Genomic DNA, 15,041 nt, shown 5'->3' with positions numbered 1-15,041 from the left:
TATATGCACATATATATTCAACAAGTCACACCAACACACTGGCAGCTCTATGTCCAGTCAAAGAAGGGCTTCAGTTCTGGAGTCACAGAGCAAGAAGCCAATTCCCTCATGTGAGCTCTAACACAAACAGTCAGCCTTGAGAGCAAACATGTCAACCCAAAAAAAATAAAAAATTGAGACAGAGAAAGCAAAGGATTTACAGAAAGAGAAAGACAGCAGGAATGCGAGAAAGGAAGTGTATTAAGCTGCTAATTCCACAGGAACACCATGCCTGTAAGCACACAGTGTGTTTGGGCTGTGCTGATAGCCTATCTGTAATGAGATATGGACAAGGCTGAACACACCACCGATCCACACAAACAACATACACTGGAGTTAGACTGCACAAGTGCCAAGAGCAAACCATACACCTTCACCTCCCTTATTTATTTTCTTAAATGTAAACTTTATTATGTAAAATATGTGCTTTAATAGTGAATTTTCCAAATGGAATTAACAAAACATTTAAAGGGATAGGCTAGTTCACCCAAAATCCCGTCAATCCAAACCCAGCTGATTTTCTTTATTGTGATGAACACAATTTGTTGTTTAACAGAATATCCGGGCTGCTCTTTTCCATTCAATGAAGTGGCTTATGAATGGCTCCAAAAATAACTAAAAAAGCACCATTTAAGTATCATAAAACAAAGTATCATATACAAACCCTTTGAAGTTCTACAACAGAACAAACGTATTCACTTAAAAAGAAACCTCCCCCTCTGCTAGAGTGCTCAAATTTCAATCATGCTTATATTCAGTTATTTAATGTAAACATCAATAAATCAGTGATATTTAACATATATCAGTGATAGGCCTAATCCAAAATAAATCAGTGATGATAATCATCTCCTATTTTTGTTCAGATTGAGGTGAGGTCAAAAATTACCAATACACTAAAAATGTGGTTAAGTAAACATCTTAAAGTATTTTTAGCGGAATAGATATGTTAACAAGACTGTAAATTCTGCAATTTTCCAATCCTTTCATTAAAATATAATAATTCTTAATAATTTCAATTACATGATCTCATTGCTATCAAAATGCTTGTTAGCAAATCAGGTTGCTACAGTTGGTATCAAACACGGGGGTGAGAAGGTAAGGTAAGGTAATTTATTTATAAAGCACAATTAAAAACAACGGGTAGTTGATCAATGTGCTGTACAATTTGTAGAAGCATGCAAAGAACGAATGTACAAAACATTTATACAGTATAATACATACATCTAACTATTCTCATAAAACAAACAAGCTACTAACATATCAGCAATTAGAGTTAGACAGAAAAGCCAGAGAAAAAAGATGAGTTTTTAAAAGAGATTTAAAAGATACCACTGTGGAGGCAGTTCTAATATGCAAAGGCAGACTATTCCAGAGTTTCGGAGCCAACACTGAAAAAGAACGATCACCCCAAAATTTGCGTCTAGACTTGGGACAGTTAAGAGTTTCTGGTCAGAAGACCTAAGTGATCTTGATGGTGAGTATATCTGCAACAAATCTGAGAGATAGGGTGGTGCCATACCATTTAGAGATTTAAAAACAAACAACAAAATCTTAAAATCAATCCTGTAACGGATTGGCAACCAATGTAATGAAAGCAAAATTGGAGTGATATGGTTCCGCTTTTGAGAACCTGTCAGCAATCTAGCTGCGGCATTTTGAACAATTTGCAAGCGTGTCAACGTCGACAGATTAATCCCTGCATACAGGGCATTACAGTAGTCTAAACGCGAGGTCACAAATGCGTGCATCACTCTCTCTAAATCCTCAAATGACAAAAATGGCTTGACTTTGTCAAGGTTCTTAATTGAAAGACGCCTGATCGAACAACAGCGTTAACTTGTTTGTCAAATTTTAGGGAGTTATCAAAAATTACCCCAAGTTTTTCACCATGGATTTACCATAAATAGATAAAGGGCCTAAAAGGAAACATTCCTCCACTAAAGAAGGATAAGTTGAGAAGATATCAGCATCAGTGGATACCTCGACAGCTTCAAATAACAGTTGTTTTAAAGGAGAACTTGGTAACTTTTTTAACGTAATAAAACTGTCTAGAAATCATTTGGATGGTTAAACAACCTGTTCTGGTGATATTGGTGACTTTCCCCGCTCCCCCCAGCGTTCCCAGGCGGAAAACCAACCTTGCAACTTGGGGACTACCGTCCCGGCAAGATAGAAATTGGAAGTCTCTTGAGAAGCGAGAACGAGAATGAGAACGAGCGCGAAACACAAATTGCTTTACGGCAATTCGACATAAACAAACACGCATGTATGGTGTATTACCAGATTACCCACCTCGGTAGACATAGCTCCACACGATACAGTTGGCTTGCTCCGATCAAAACAAACGCACATGAGCAGCGGTAGAGAGGGGGAGGAGGCCGCCGCAAGTGAGTTTTTTACGACCGTGTTGTGAAATATACGCCCCCCCACAGCTGTAGGGGGAGCTCGTGGGGAGTTCTGCTTTAATACAATATCAGCAAGGTCAAAATTCTACATGCTTACTAATGTTTGGCAGTGAGTGCTGTCCAGGTTTCCTTGACAGAATTACCTAAATGTAAGTTGCCTCCCAAAAGGGTTTGATACTGACAAGTCTCATGGCCAGCAAGTTCTTTCCATAGTACTCCTTCTCAATTTGGTCCATGTGTTCCCTCTCTTTCTCTCTGAATAGGTGAGCTGAGCTGGACAGAAGCTTGATGGGAATGAAACCCAAATAAAACCAGTTTTCTGGGAAGCCATTTCACATTCCAGTGAGACCAGAGAAGCTTCCCACCTTCCAGTAAGAGTGTGTGTACAGACCTGTCTGTGGCTGCACCTATTTGCGTGTCTGTGTGTGTTGTGACACTAAGAGACAGAATGTGTGTGCGTGCTTGTGTGTGTGTGTGTATGTGTGCCTCAGCACTTTCCCAGTTCATCTCACTCAGTATACCCCTGTTCATCGTTCGGCCCATCTCTCTCCCTGTTTCTCTCTCCATCCTTCCCCTTCATTCCTTTCCACTGATCTCAGAGCCTCATCCTGTCATTTGTCTGGTGTCCATTAGAAAAAGAAGATGTGATGGGAGACAGGCGTTTCTAACGCAGCAGATGGTCTTCTTCAAGGCTCCATCAGGAAGCTCACATTAAACAAACCCATTAACTGCCAAGGCAACCTGCCTGCGTCCCAACAACACCATTGACCATGAACGATCTCTAAATAATCACATGGCCATCTCTGTGAGCGTTCACAACCCTCCGTTTCTGGAGGACAGAGATGAACTTGAGCGTGTGAATGGAGTGAGTCGGAGGGAGTGTCCGGCTGTCCTCACGATTCTCTCAGCTGGTTTAGACCAAACACAGTGAATCAAACTGTCTTTGACTAGAATTCAACACTCTAATAAATTACAGGGGGGCCTCTTTACTACCTCAGTACCCCACAGTCTTGTCCTGCCTTCTTTCACAGTGCCATACACAAACTCTCTCAGACTCTCTTATAACTCTAAAGCCATTAAATGGAGTGTGAGCATTTGCAAGTGAAAATCACTTAATAAATAACTTGATAATATTAATGAGCCATGCTTTCTCCACAGAACATTATTTAAAATACATTCAAATAATTATGAATGTCATGAAAATTTGATTCATATATTTGAAGTTTCATACTGATCTGTTGAACACTAAATCATGTTTTTTTATAATGGCTAATGAAAGTTGTTTCATAAACCATGTTTGAAAGAAATTAGTGAAAAAAGAAGAAATCCTGAAAAAGTGTATCAGTTTCCACAAAAATTAAGCAGCACAACTGTTTTCAACATTGATTATTTGAAATATTGAAGTCCCACTGTAGTAAATAATTGTATCCCTTAAAACTAAGTTTTGATCACAAAAATTACATATTTAAACGATTTATCCTGTGAAAATAATTTCGACATGCCTTAAAATAGCTCAAATGTACACCATTGCTTCATTTAGTATACACGGATCCATGAATATGCAATTTAGTATCCACCTCCACTTAATCTCAAGAGCTTAGAATACCTGAACCACTCGGTCAACTTTACTGTAGTAAACGCTACACAATGGCAAGTGGAAATACTGGTTTAATTTAGCCATTTATGTTTGAACCAGAAACTGATTCAGAAGTGGAAGGGCAAATTAAACATAATGGTAATTGATATGATTAGACTTAAACAGCAGATTTAGATTTAAACAGTAGTGTATTTTTTATTTTTCTGCTCATAAGGTAATTACTGGGTCTACTGACTGGACAAAATATCAGTGTGAATTTGAAATCAACTATGCCCACAGTTTCTCAGTTGAATGCAGTCCCTAAAACCTTGCCTTTGAAGGATGATCTTTTCTGCATGTAATTGTCATAGTTTTTTACAGTAATATGCTCCTCATTCCTAACCTAGCTCATCTCTTCCTCTGTGTGGTTGTTTGCCATTACATTGTCCCTTGTCACCTCAAATCTAATGCAAAATAATGGTTGTTTTGTCACTGTAAACTGTTGTCAATGTACCTACTAGTGTTTTAAACTTCCAGTCCTGACAAGTCTCTTTCTCTCTCTCTCTCTCACACACACAAAATATTGCAAACTCTTAAAAATAGCAACGCAAAATGAAGCATGACTGGCTTAAATATGACATGCCAACCAGACGAGGACACAGCAGAGGTTTCCGAAATGAGGAAGAAAATGATGAACTGGTAATAACTGTTTATTTTACTGGCCTCTAGACATAATGTATCATCAGCTCAGTTTAAATAAATTCAACAGGTGCTGCTTTTCTGTCTCTCTCACACTCATAAACACATACAAATTGTTGGCAGGGGCAGCGTGTGGACAGATGCGGGGGACCCAGGCGGGTCATCTCCAGGTCAGGAAGCGCTCGGCTGTGGGGCGATGACGGACCCTGCGACTCGAGGTCACCAGGGGTTGCGCACATGGGCAGAGAGGAAATGCCAGCCAAGTGGCACTGTGTAGGACCACACACGTACAAATGTTCGGCTAGAAGGAGAGGTGCCATGTTAAACACTCCTTACTGGAAGAGCTGAAGACATCCGCACTTCTTCAGCTGCTGGACACTTCTCAAGGAGCCTAACCACTAGAGAACACAACACACGCAAACCTTGGATTAGAGTTCATCTCCGGTCGGACTCCTACTGGGGACTACTTGTCAGTCCACTAATCCAGTCCTCACAGTTCCTCACAGCAGAACGGACATTTGGTGGATATTTTCTTCACATGGGACGAAGTCCACAGGACAAGGGCATGGCCAGTAAGGTTTGATTTGAGGTCTGAAAGCTGCATGTATAAACACTTGCAATGCTTTAAGAAGTTCTGGCAGCCTAACAGTCTCTCTCTTTGTCCCACATCCACCATTTCTGAATGAGAGAAAAGCTCTTACGTGTCTCTCTAACCATCATGAGCCTTCGTTTATGCTCATCAAAAATAGAAAAGTACAAAGAGGGAGAGATATAAAACAAGGAACCTAAAAGGGAAATATACAGAGTGACAGTGATTTTATTAGGAATGGGAATCGTAAAGAATTTAACCATTTTAGTTACAATTCCTCTTAACGGTTTTGGTCCCAAGTAAAGTTTCTTTTATTTTTGGGTAAAATTAAAAAGCGATCCAATCGTCAAATTATGAGATATTCAATGATAAAATCACAACAACAAAATAAAATACTTCACAAACTTAAAACAAGTCTTGTAAAGGGTGTCATCTTTTTAATGGCTTTTTTTAGGCAGATTTAATTGAATCCAATATTTGGCTTTAAATATTAAACAACAACAATGCCAATCAAAAATGTCCTTAATATTTATAAAATTCTACTGACAAACTTCATAATGTGTATCTTTAAGTACACAATGTCAAATAAGGAACCAGTCAGTAATTAAACTCAGGAGTCTCACTGTAAGTTATAAACTGCATGTGTTTGTTTCACTAAAAAAAGTGATTTGTTCAGGAATCAGACTACATGGTCACGTAGTATGTTTTTGATTCACTAAAAAGAACGGATTAATAAGAGTAATTTATTCTATAATCTGATTGTTCAAGCTTTAGATTCAAGAGCAGTCTTGTGGTTCCTATGAACATGGTGCATGAAACTCTGTCAGTTTTATTTATAGGGGCTATATGTAAAAAATGTCACGTATTAATTGCGAAACTAAATGTAACAAAACTTTCAAAAACTAGACCTTCCCCCACTTCCTAGGTCGTCTATGAAAGATTGTAAACCCAGGTGGTTATTGCCGGGAAAATAAAAAGCATGTGACGTTTACGGGCGCTCCTGAGAGCCTCTCTTCCATTCTATGACACATGAAATGAATGCTTATACAATGTTCAGGATATTGCCAAAAGAGCTATTCTGTACTGTAATGTCAGTGGTGTCATGCAAAGAAAAGCGATTAACTCAAAATATGGTCTCACATTGTCAGATATAGTCTATAGTCTCAAATATACTTCATAATAAAACTATCATAACAGTGTAATTTCAAGTTAAGTCACCTTTATTTATATAGCGCTTTATACAATACAGATTGTTTCAAAGCAGCTTTACAACAGGAAAATGATGCATCTTGGCTGTTGTTCAGCTGAAATCAGTTCAGTGTTGATTCAGTTCCGTTGTAAAGATCATCAATTATCAAATTAGTTAATTTCATCTAGGGATGCACCGATGTGAAAATTGTGGCCGATACCGATAACCGATATTAATATTGCTGTTATGGCCGATACCGATATTTACCGATGTCGATATCTCTGTATAGAAAACAAATTTTAATGATTATCAAATAAAGAGCTATTTTCCAAAACACTTTTTTTTTTTTTTTTTTACTTTAGAAATGATTGATATTGGGCACCTTTACCTGTATGCATTGCAAAATATGTCACACATACGACACACATGCATTATATTGCATTGCATATAATGTGTGCTGGTCAACTTGTCTAAAATTAAGAAACCCTTAGAAAACAGAAAAAAAAAAAAAAACAGGAACATTGTGTACAATTAAGATAGGCTACTTAATTTATTATTCCAATATCCAAATATGATACTAAATACCACAGGGAAAAGGACTTCTATTTGTGACGTGCTGTCTTTGCCTTTGAACAACAGGGCACGCATTAGCTGAATAAATGAATAACTGTTAATAAATGTTAACAGTTGACAATGAATAGACCGGAGTCCAATAATAGCATAACGAATCACTTATTCTAAAAATAATAACAAGTAGGCTAGACGAATCCGACATATGGGCTGTGTTAACAGTAAAACGTCCGTCATTTAACGAATTTTAAAAACACGGATGGATAATACAAAATGCTTTCTGACATTTTGATAGAAAAAAACAAAAACAAGCAAGAACAAAATTTAAACTTAGCCCGTCAATTTTTCATTTTACAATTATCTTCTCTCTCTTTGTGCGCGCGTCCGTGTTTGTGAGGGAGAGCTCGCGCAGCACTGATACAACGGTAGCCTACTTTTTAATCCATAAGTAACGAACGCGCTAGTTTTCATACAAAATAAATATGTAACATAATTAGGTAGGCTACTTTAGTTATTATTAACACAATAACGTAACACATGAAGGCTACGTTTCTCAACACTGAGAATGAATAAATAAACGCCTGTTTCTCCACTCGCGCTTATCAGTAATCCACAAATCACACATGCGGCATGCCGTCACTTTTGAGAAAAATCTAATTCGAACGGGTATCAAATATCATGCAATATATTCAAATATCTACGAGTCAAAAAACGATCAATCAAAAATGTGTCATGAAGAGGGAAAAAACATAACTGCGTTAACAATGTTACTGACGGGACAGTTCTCTGTTAAGCACGTCTGAACGCGGCACTAAAGACCGCTTTAAAACTTTCACAGAGACCTCAAACAGAAAGCACAAAGCCTGTCTTTAAATTTAATTTCGTTTTGTATTAATTGTATCTTAATTTTGATCAATGTTTCATCAAAAATAAATAAGAAGTAAATATTAGAAAATATTTAATCAGGACATGGAGGCAACGGCGCGTGAACTGAAGCGCGTCTCAAATGAACCGAAACCTACCTGCCTCACAAACCTAAGACATATATAGAAAGCTTGAAACATCTATTTTTAAACAGAACAATTCAAAACGAAAGAAAACAGACTGTTCTCTGCTTATGTCATCTGTATGAAATGTGTATTTCTCTCAGGCGTGTTCACTACTGCTAAGATCGTGAGTCGTCAACTTCATCTTCAACTTCACGTCAAATATCGGCCTGTTCACATCGGCCCTATTTTGACATCGGAACGATACCGATGTGTAAAAAAATGACCATATCGGCGGCCGATATATCGTGCACCCCTAATTTCATCTATATAGCAGTTCTGAGAAAAAAAAAAGGGATGTCCTCGTCCAGCTCAGTTCAGTTCTCATACAACAGCATCAGTAGTCAGATCAATAATATTGTTGAATATTAAGTGAATATTGAATATTATTAATTACTTCATCTGTCAACATGATGCTGGTGAATTGCAGAGCTCGTGCAAACATATCCACATCGCTATGCTCACATGCTTTCTGAACTGCTTGCTGCAAAGCGTGCAGCACCTATTTACATATTCATCTAAACATCGCTCTAACTTCATTTAACCCTAAGCAAAAAGTGAAAAAAGGACTTCGCTGTGAGTATATCGGGGCATTACGTTACGTGCGCAGGAGTGCGAGCACAAGCAGCAAGTTGCTGGCTGCAGATCACTTAACAGCCACCGGTGTCACTAATAACAAGGGTTTCTGAATTCTCCAAATAGGAGAATAGCCCCTTTAAAAAATGAACAGTTCTGGATTGAAAAAAAAAAACCTTGGTTGCCAACCATAGATTTTTTTTTGTATTAAGTTCAATGTTTGGGACTAAAACTGAATAGTTGAAGTTGTTCTTGTAAAAACGAAAATTAAGTCACAGACATTCATGAGGCTTCACCTGTAACGGCTGAGAAAGTCTTTGCCAGAACGCTGAACACAGAGGGCCCTCTTTTCCTCCAGAGCTCTTCTCATGACCTGTGTGTGTGTGTGTGTGTGTGTGTGTGTGTGTGTGTGTGTGTGTGTGTGTGTGTGTGTGTGTGTGTGTGTGTGTGCGTGCGTGCGTGCGCAGGTATGACTGAAGGCTGCCTGTGCTCATGTGCATATAAAACAACCTTTATCCTGAACCATCCCAATTCACCACATAACATCAGTTAGAGCTGTAAATCATTTGTGCAGCACTGAGGCATACAAACCATCTTCAGATAAAACATTGCATCTCAAAGGTTCAGCTAATCCATAGTTTTCACCCTAGTAATTTTATCTGAAAAGTGTGTGCCTTTTTCTGGTGGCCTGCTCAAAAAAATCTAAATCAAAAGAAGAGCAATGACAAACTTTCATCCTCTAATTCACTCTCGAACACCATTAAAAGTGCATTACCCTACCAGGCATTTTCTGTCACGTACCCTCTGACTGCACAGAAACGGTTTTGTCTTCAGACGTGAATGTGAAAAAACAAGATCAATAATCGCTTTATACATTCAGTCAGGGAAAGGTGTGGAAAAATGGTGCTGCCGGTTCCATCTGACTGAGCTTGTAGACGTGCAACCCTTCTCACAGCCTTTAAGATGGAAAAGAACATGGCGTCTCTGTTTTGTTAATGGGACACAAAGGCACATTCCAGCTCCTCAATGCTGAAGGGCTTTACTGAGGCTGAGGCAAGAGTTTGCTAATGGCGTGTGGACAGACGGTTAAGGGGGGATATCCCCACTGCACTAAGCCAGCGCACACACACATATACACAAGGGAAATTCTTTCAGCCAGTGATGGGACACCAAAAAAGAGGCAAGGTAAATTGAAAAGTATCATGGGTCAAAAATAAAGGAGTCACACGCTTGACTATGAAGGACATACAATTGAATAGTAACAAAAAAGATCTTTTTTTTTTTTTGAAACTTACTGGAAAAGAACAAGATAAGTAAGGAAAGAAGTGAGTAGCAAGGGTCTCTTCATGGGAATAAAGTGAATAACAAAAGTAAAACAATTAACTAACAACTAGGTAAGACATTTGAAATTATTGCAAGAAAAAAAAAAAAAATTCTAAAATACTTTTTCAAATATATGAGTTAAGCATAAATCCCAACCCCAACCCCAACCCCCAGCCCCCAGCCCCAACCAAGAAAGCACTTATCAACACAACAAAACAGAATTTGCTTGTTAAAACACTATCAAGGCCAAAGTGCACTGTAATATGCTATGAACCACCTGCATCGGGAGTTAAACAAGTATATAGTTACATCTGTCCATACAGCTTAGTCAAGGTCAAAGTTTCTCTGGTGTGGAGCGATACTACAGTGCATATTTGTTTCTTAAGCCGGTGCTAAGTCTCTCACTCGCCCTGCTACGATACTCCACCTAAACAGAGTATGATTAACCTGGAGTATTGCGCAACAACCTGTTGAAGTAAGCAAACTATATTAACCCCACTGAGGGCTGCTATCTAGACTAGAGAATAATGATCAACCAGGCTGTGCCCACTCTCTCTCACACTTTCACACTTGTTTCCCTCCCTTTTTTTTTCTCTGACCCTCCGAATCCTGATATCCTCCAACATATTTTTCTTTGTCACTTTACCAGTTTTCAACTTCAACTCCCTCCCTCTATTGTCCTTTCTCTCACTAATTCTCCAGTTCTGTTCTTCTCTGCAGGGAGAGACAGTGTGGCGACAGCTGAAGGCAACCCAGAGTACGGGCAGAGAGAACAGCCCAACTATTATCAATTACATAAATAAATACCAGAAATGCAGTAAAGCGTGCAGCAGGCCGACGCAGCCGGATGCAGCAATACGGCTGGAGTGGTGGCAGCGCATTTCACAACTTATGACTATTACCACACAGACTGACTGACAGATGTCCCATCATCTGCTCATCATCACTCGTGGATTGATCAGAAATGTGCATTTTATCAAAAATTGGACCACAATAAAACACAAACTGTTTAATTAAATATAGACACCTTTCATCACTAACATAGTTTCCAGATTAACCAGTAGGCCTACAGTATGTTACAAATAAGAGAAAATACGGTCACACATTAATTTTATAGTCTTCAAAATCATTAAGTGGAAGTAGCAACAGATCTTTTATTCCCTATTGTGACTTACACATAAGTGTAACGGATTGTTGAAAAAGAACAAATATAGGACAGAGACCAGGTTCTATCCATCAGTTGTTATCTGGATGTTGAGATGTGGTTGTTGCACTCAAACATGAAGGTGAGCTTGCACACGATTGTGGAGGGATTTAAGCAGACTAAATATTAGAAGAAGTCCGGCATACGTCAGTTTTTTTTATAATTATTTATTTACAAATTTTGAAAGTGAATGGATGAATGGTTCACAATAAGATCTATAACAAGCACTTACAAAATAGATAGGGAGAATTTTCATTACATGCTGAATTAAAAATAAATAAATGGCTTGCTGGTGAATTGGTTCATATTGGTCAAGAAACATTTAACAACATGCTGTTGGTTATAATGATGACACTGCCTAACAAAATGTTTCACATATAAAAAAAAAATTATATATATATATATATATATATAAAAAACCCAATCGGGAGTATTAGCATCCTGCTGATGCCTACACATGCATCCCTCCTATTTCCATATAATTCACTGACATCTAAGATGACCACTGCCGCCGCTAGTGTTAACTCTGTGGCTTTATTTCTGGCTTTATCGCTTCTCCAGACTGGACTTAGCTTGGCGTTGAGTTACATGCTGCAGCTTGGCAGAGATATTTCGAGAGCCCGGTCAAGCTGTTTTCAAAATGTATGGGCTCCAAGAGAGAGCTGCAGAATAAACACTCACCTCCAGACTTGCTTCTAAACAATTTGTTCTAAAAGTAACACACAACAGAGTAAAGGCACAAAAAATGCCGGTAAAGTCTAATGAGGTGAGGGACATGATTCGCACGTGCCACAGACACTGGGCTCTGGCTCAGCCCAGCAATAAACCAGCCTTTCTGTATTAACAGACAGAAAAAAGTTCTCAAAGTCAACCGGTGAGATATCAAACTATGCACGGTTGATGCAAATGCTTGTTGATACAGACCAAAGGAGTCAGCATCAAGAATTAAGGCCCATTAACACCAAGGACAATAACTATAAAGTTTTAATAATCATTCTAATTCTATGAGAATAAGGCCACACAATATTGCAAAAAAAATTTCCAGCTGATGAACAATAAAAACATTGAGAGAATAACTTTTAGAACAATTTTTTTTTTTTCAGCTGATGAACAATAAAAACATGAGAGACAATCAGAATCCAACCGACTTTAAGGAGCTTGAGCATTTAAAACCACATAATAAAGACAGCATAACTGCATGCTCTCGCTTAATAAAAAAGAATGCTATCGTGCATTGGCGTGGATGCTAATTTAGTTGTTATAGTTCTTTATAGTTTTAGTTCTTATTGTGAACGGGCCTTTAGTCAGTAATGGTAAAGCTTACTGTTTGACAGTATACTTACACATACTTAAATTACTTGTGTCTTTTAATGTGGGAGGGCTCCTGGATTATCAGTGATTCAAAGTTCAATTCAAAAATGAAGAAAATGTAAACGTAAAAAAAATCTGAAAGATATAATACTAGTGTCCGTTGTGCACTGCAAAAATAAAAATAAAATCAGCAGTACACTGCTGAGAAAGACATTTGTGGAAAGCCCTATATATAGAAAAGCACCTCAACTCACCTCAATATATAAATAACTGGCTCAAAATCTACCTTTTTTTATGCTGCATGGGTTTAAAAGCAGGCTGGTATGGTTTTAAAGGCTGGCTGCATTCAATAATAGATGAGCAGCCCTCTCTTTATTAGCCGCATGGGTCATTTAGTCCGTTACACTCACACAAAGTAGCCTACCCAAAAGCAGCCCAAGATGGACTTTGAGCTACAACACTAAAAATCTCACCTATGAATTTCTGAAGAAATTTAGCTAATATTTGTACTGTAATAATGATTATTTACTGCCAGTCATGTCCATCAAAACTACTTAATTTGGATGTTTCACCCTTAATCTTGAACATTTTGCACTGCAGCTTAGTGCTATGCTGTGAATAAAAGTGAGTGGATAAGGTGTGTTTCTGAGTCACAAAAGAGTTTATCATGGTTTGAAACTACATGATCAATGATCTTGTTAACTTGAAGACTGAAAACAATTTTAGACTTGTTTTAGGCAGACAAATTATGGTTAGTTTACGTAAATGCATGAACTAGACATGCGTCATTATTTTGCGGGATTGCTACATGCTGTTATTGGCATATCTACAGTAATTCGTTAAAAAAAAAAACATGTAACGTTTAATAAGGACTTTTTAGATATGGGAGCCAAATACGTCTAGAACACAGTTTTCTACATTCAGTATGCACTTGTTCCCAGCATGAACTTGATTGTTAAACGTTATTGTAGTAACTTACAGGTAATATGTGAAAGCGCTGAGGCCGGTGGGAACAGTGGTCAGTGCTCGTCCAGAACAGTCCGCTCCTCCGTCCTCATCGCAGCGGCACAGCGGAGAGCATGTGGCCGGAGTGGATTGTCCCTCTCCCGCAGTGGCTGACTGCCCCCCTATCCACAAGCCCAACACAAGCATTCGGACTGCCAGCAATGCCATTTTTCTCTTCATTTCGACCCAAAAGACCCTCGAAGGCAAATGCGTTGTTTGTTTCGCCAGCAAACGGAGGTAGTGATAGTTCCTTCAACATAAGAACAAGTACAATATCAAGCTCTCAGAAGTCTTTAGGTTGAATTCGCTGGGTTTAATCAGATTTAGGCATGATGTGGGCGATTTAACGGACTAAAATTAAGCCTATCTTATTGTTTGTGAGTGCCCAAAAGAAACGTTATGCTATCTGCTTTTCTTTCAGCCATGATCGGTGAAAATAAGTGCTCTTACCTAATGCCCGCGAACGATAAGCAGATCGGGCCAGTCAACGGTCATTCTGCGCGGAGTCTCGAGCTTCACGCCTCCAAAAACACAAAATAAACACCTTTAGCTTAGATTCCCGGGTCTAAACAAACGAGGCTCCAGATTGGCGTGATTCGCTAAGCGTCAGCTTCCAGGAAAACACTCACAAAACCGCGACAAACACAGCGGTTACAACAGCATTTTCACTCTCTCCCTCTCTCTGATTTGTTTCCTGTAGAAAACACGGTCAGCTCTCAATCGAGCCTCACGTTTCCCCCTCTACTGGCACTGGCTGGCTCTCTCTCTCTCTCTCTCTCTCTCTCTCTCTCTCTCTCTCTCTCTCTCTCTCTCTCTCTCTGCAGGACAGCCAGTGAGGTGCTGAATATGTTAATACAAACCTACATATTAATGATTTCTCGACGTCAGTTGTATAGTGTGAAGCCGAAAGTAGCCAATTTGTGACTGTGAAATATTCAAAAGCCTTATTTACATAATCAAGAAATGGGTTTAATAATAAACCCATTAATTGGGGCGTGGTTAAAACTACACAAATGTGGTGTTTACTATTCACACCCTGTTTTGCAAAATCGCATATGAAAAATATTGGCATACCTAGGCCTACACACTGGACATATAATTAGCCTTGCTGTTGTCCTCTGAGATCAATAAAACAACTCATATCATTTTCTAGATAAAACCTTAACAATTAAAAGCATTTTATTCACTTTTAGAATTACAGAACAGCTGTGGGGAAAATAGCCTACTTGAGGTCATTCAAAAGAGATTAGAGATAAACTAATCCAAATTCATTAAAGAGAATCCACTGCGACACAGCTCAAGCAGGTACACAGTACAGCTAAGAACAAAGCACATTTATGCATTAAAAGGGGTCCTATTATGCTTTTCCTCTTTTTCAACTTTACCAATTGTGTAATGTTGCTGTTTGAGTAAAAAAAAAAAAAAAAAAAAAAAGGTTACAAAGCTCAAAGTCCATTCCAAAGGGAGATATTTTATTTAACAGAATTACAACAAACAGCTCGTTTGGAC

At 38.5% G+C, this 15,041-nt stretch overlaps 2 protein-coding genes across 2 annotated transcripts in view; one reads left to right on the top strand and one right to left on the bottom strand.

Moving 5' to 3' along the window:
- kcna4 (potassium voltage-gated channel, shaker-related subfamily, member 4) overlaps positions 1-5,715 on the top strand; it is a 108,826-nt gene extending 103,111 nt beyond the window's left edge. The window contains exons 4-6 of the mRNA XM_084404606.1: positions 2,708-2,815; positions 4,624-4,719; positions 4,843-5,715. The gene's annotated coding sequence lies outside the window, so the exon portion shown is untranslated. The remainder of the gene's footprint in view (positions 1-2,707; positions 2,816-4,623; positions 4,720-4,842) is intronic.
- The window catches only part of lgr4 (leucine-rich repeat containing G protein-coupled receptor 4), a 55,874-nt gene extending 41,590 nt beyond the window's left edge, over positions 1-14,284 (bottom strand). Inside the window, exons 1-2 of the mRNA XM_084404605.1 lie at positions 13,983-14,284; positions 13,507-13,782 (exon numbers count right to left, since the gene is read on the bottom strand). Coding sequence (XP_084260731.1) covers positions 13,507-13,712 — 206 coding nt within the window. The 5' untranslated portion in view covers positions 13,713-13,782; positions 13,983-14,284. The remainder of the gene's footprint in view (positions 1-13,506; positions 13,783-13,982) is intronic.
- Positions 14,285-15,041: the final 757 nt, after the last annotated feature.

Source organism: Rutilus rutilus (genome assembly GCF_951802725.1).
Source record: "Rutilus rutilus genome assembly, chromosome: 3".
Classification (NCBI taxonomy): Eukaryota; Metazoa; Chordata; class Actinopteri; order Cypriniformes; family Leuciscidae; genus Rutilus; species Rutilus rutilus.
Note: the sequence above shows the minus strand (reverse complement) of the source record. Positions and strands in the feature narration are given on the sequence as shown.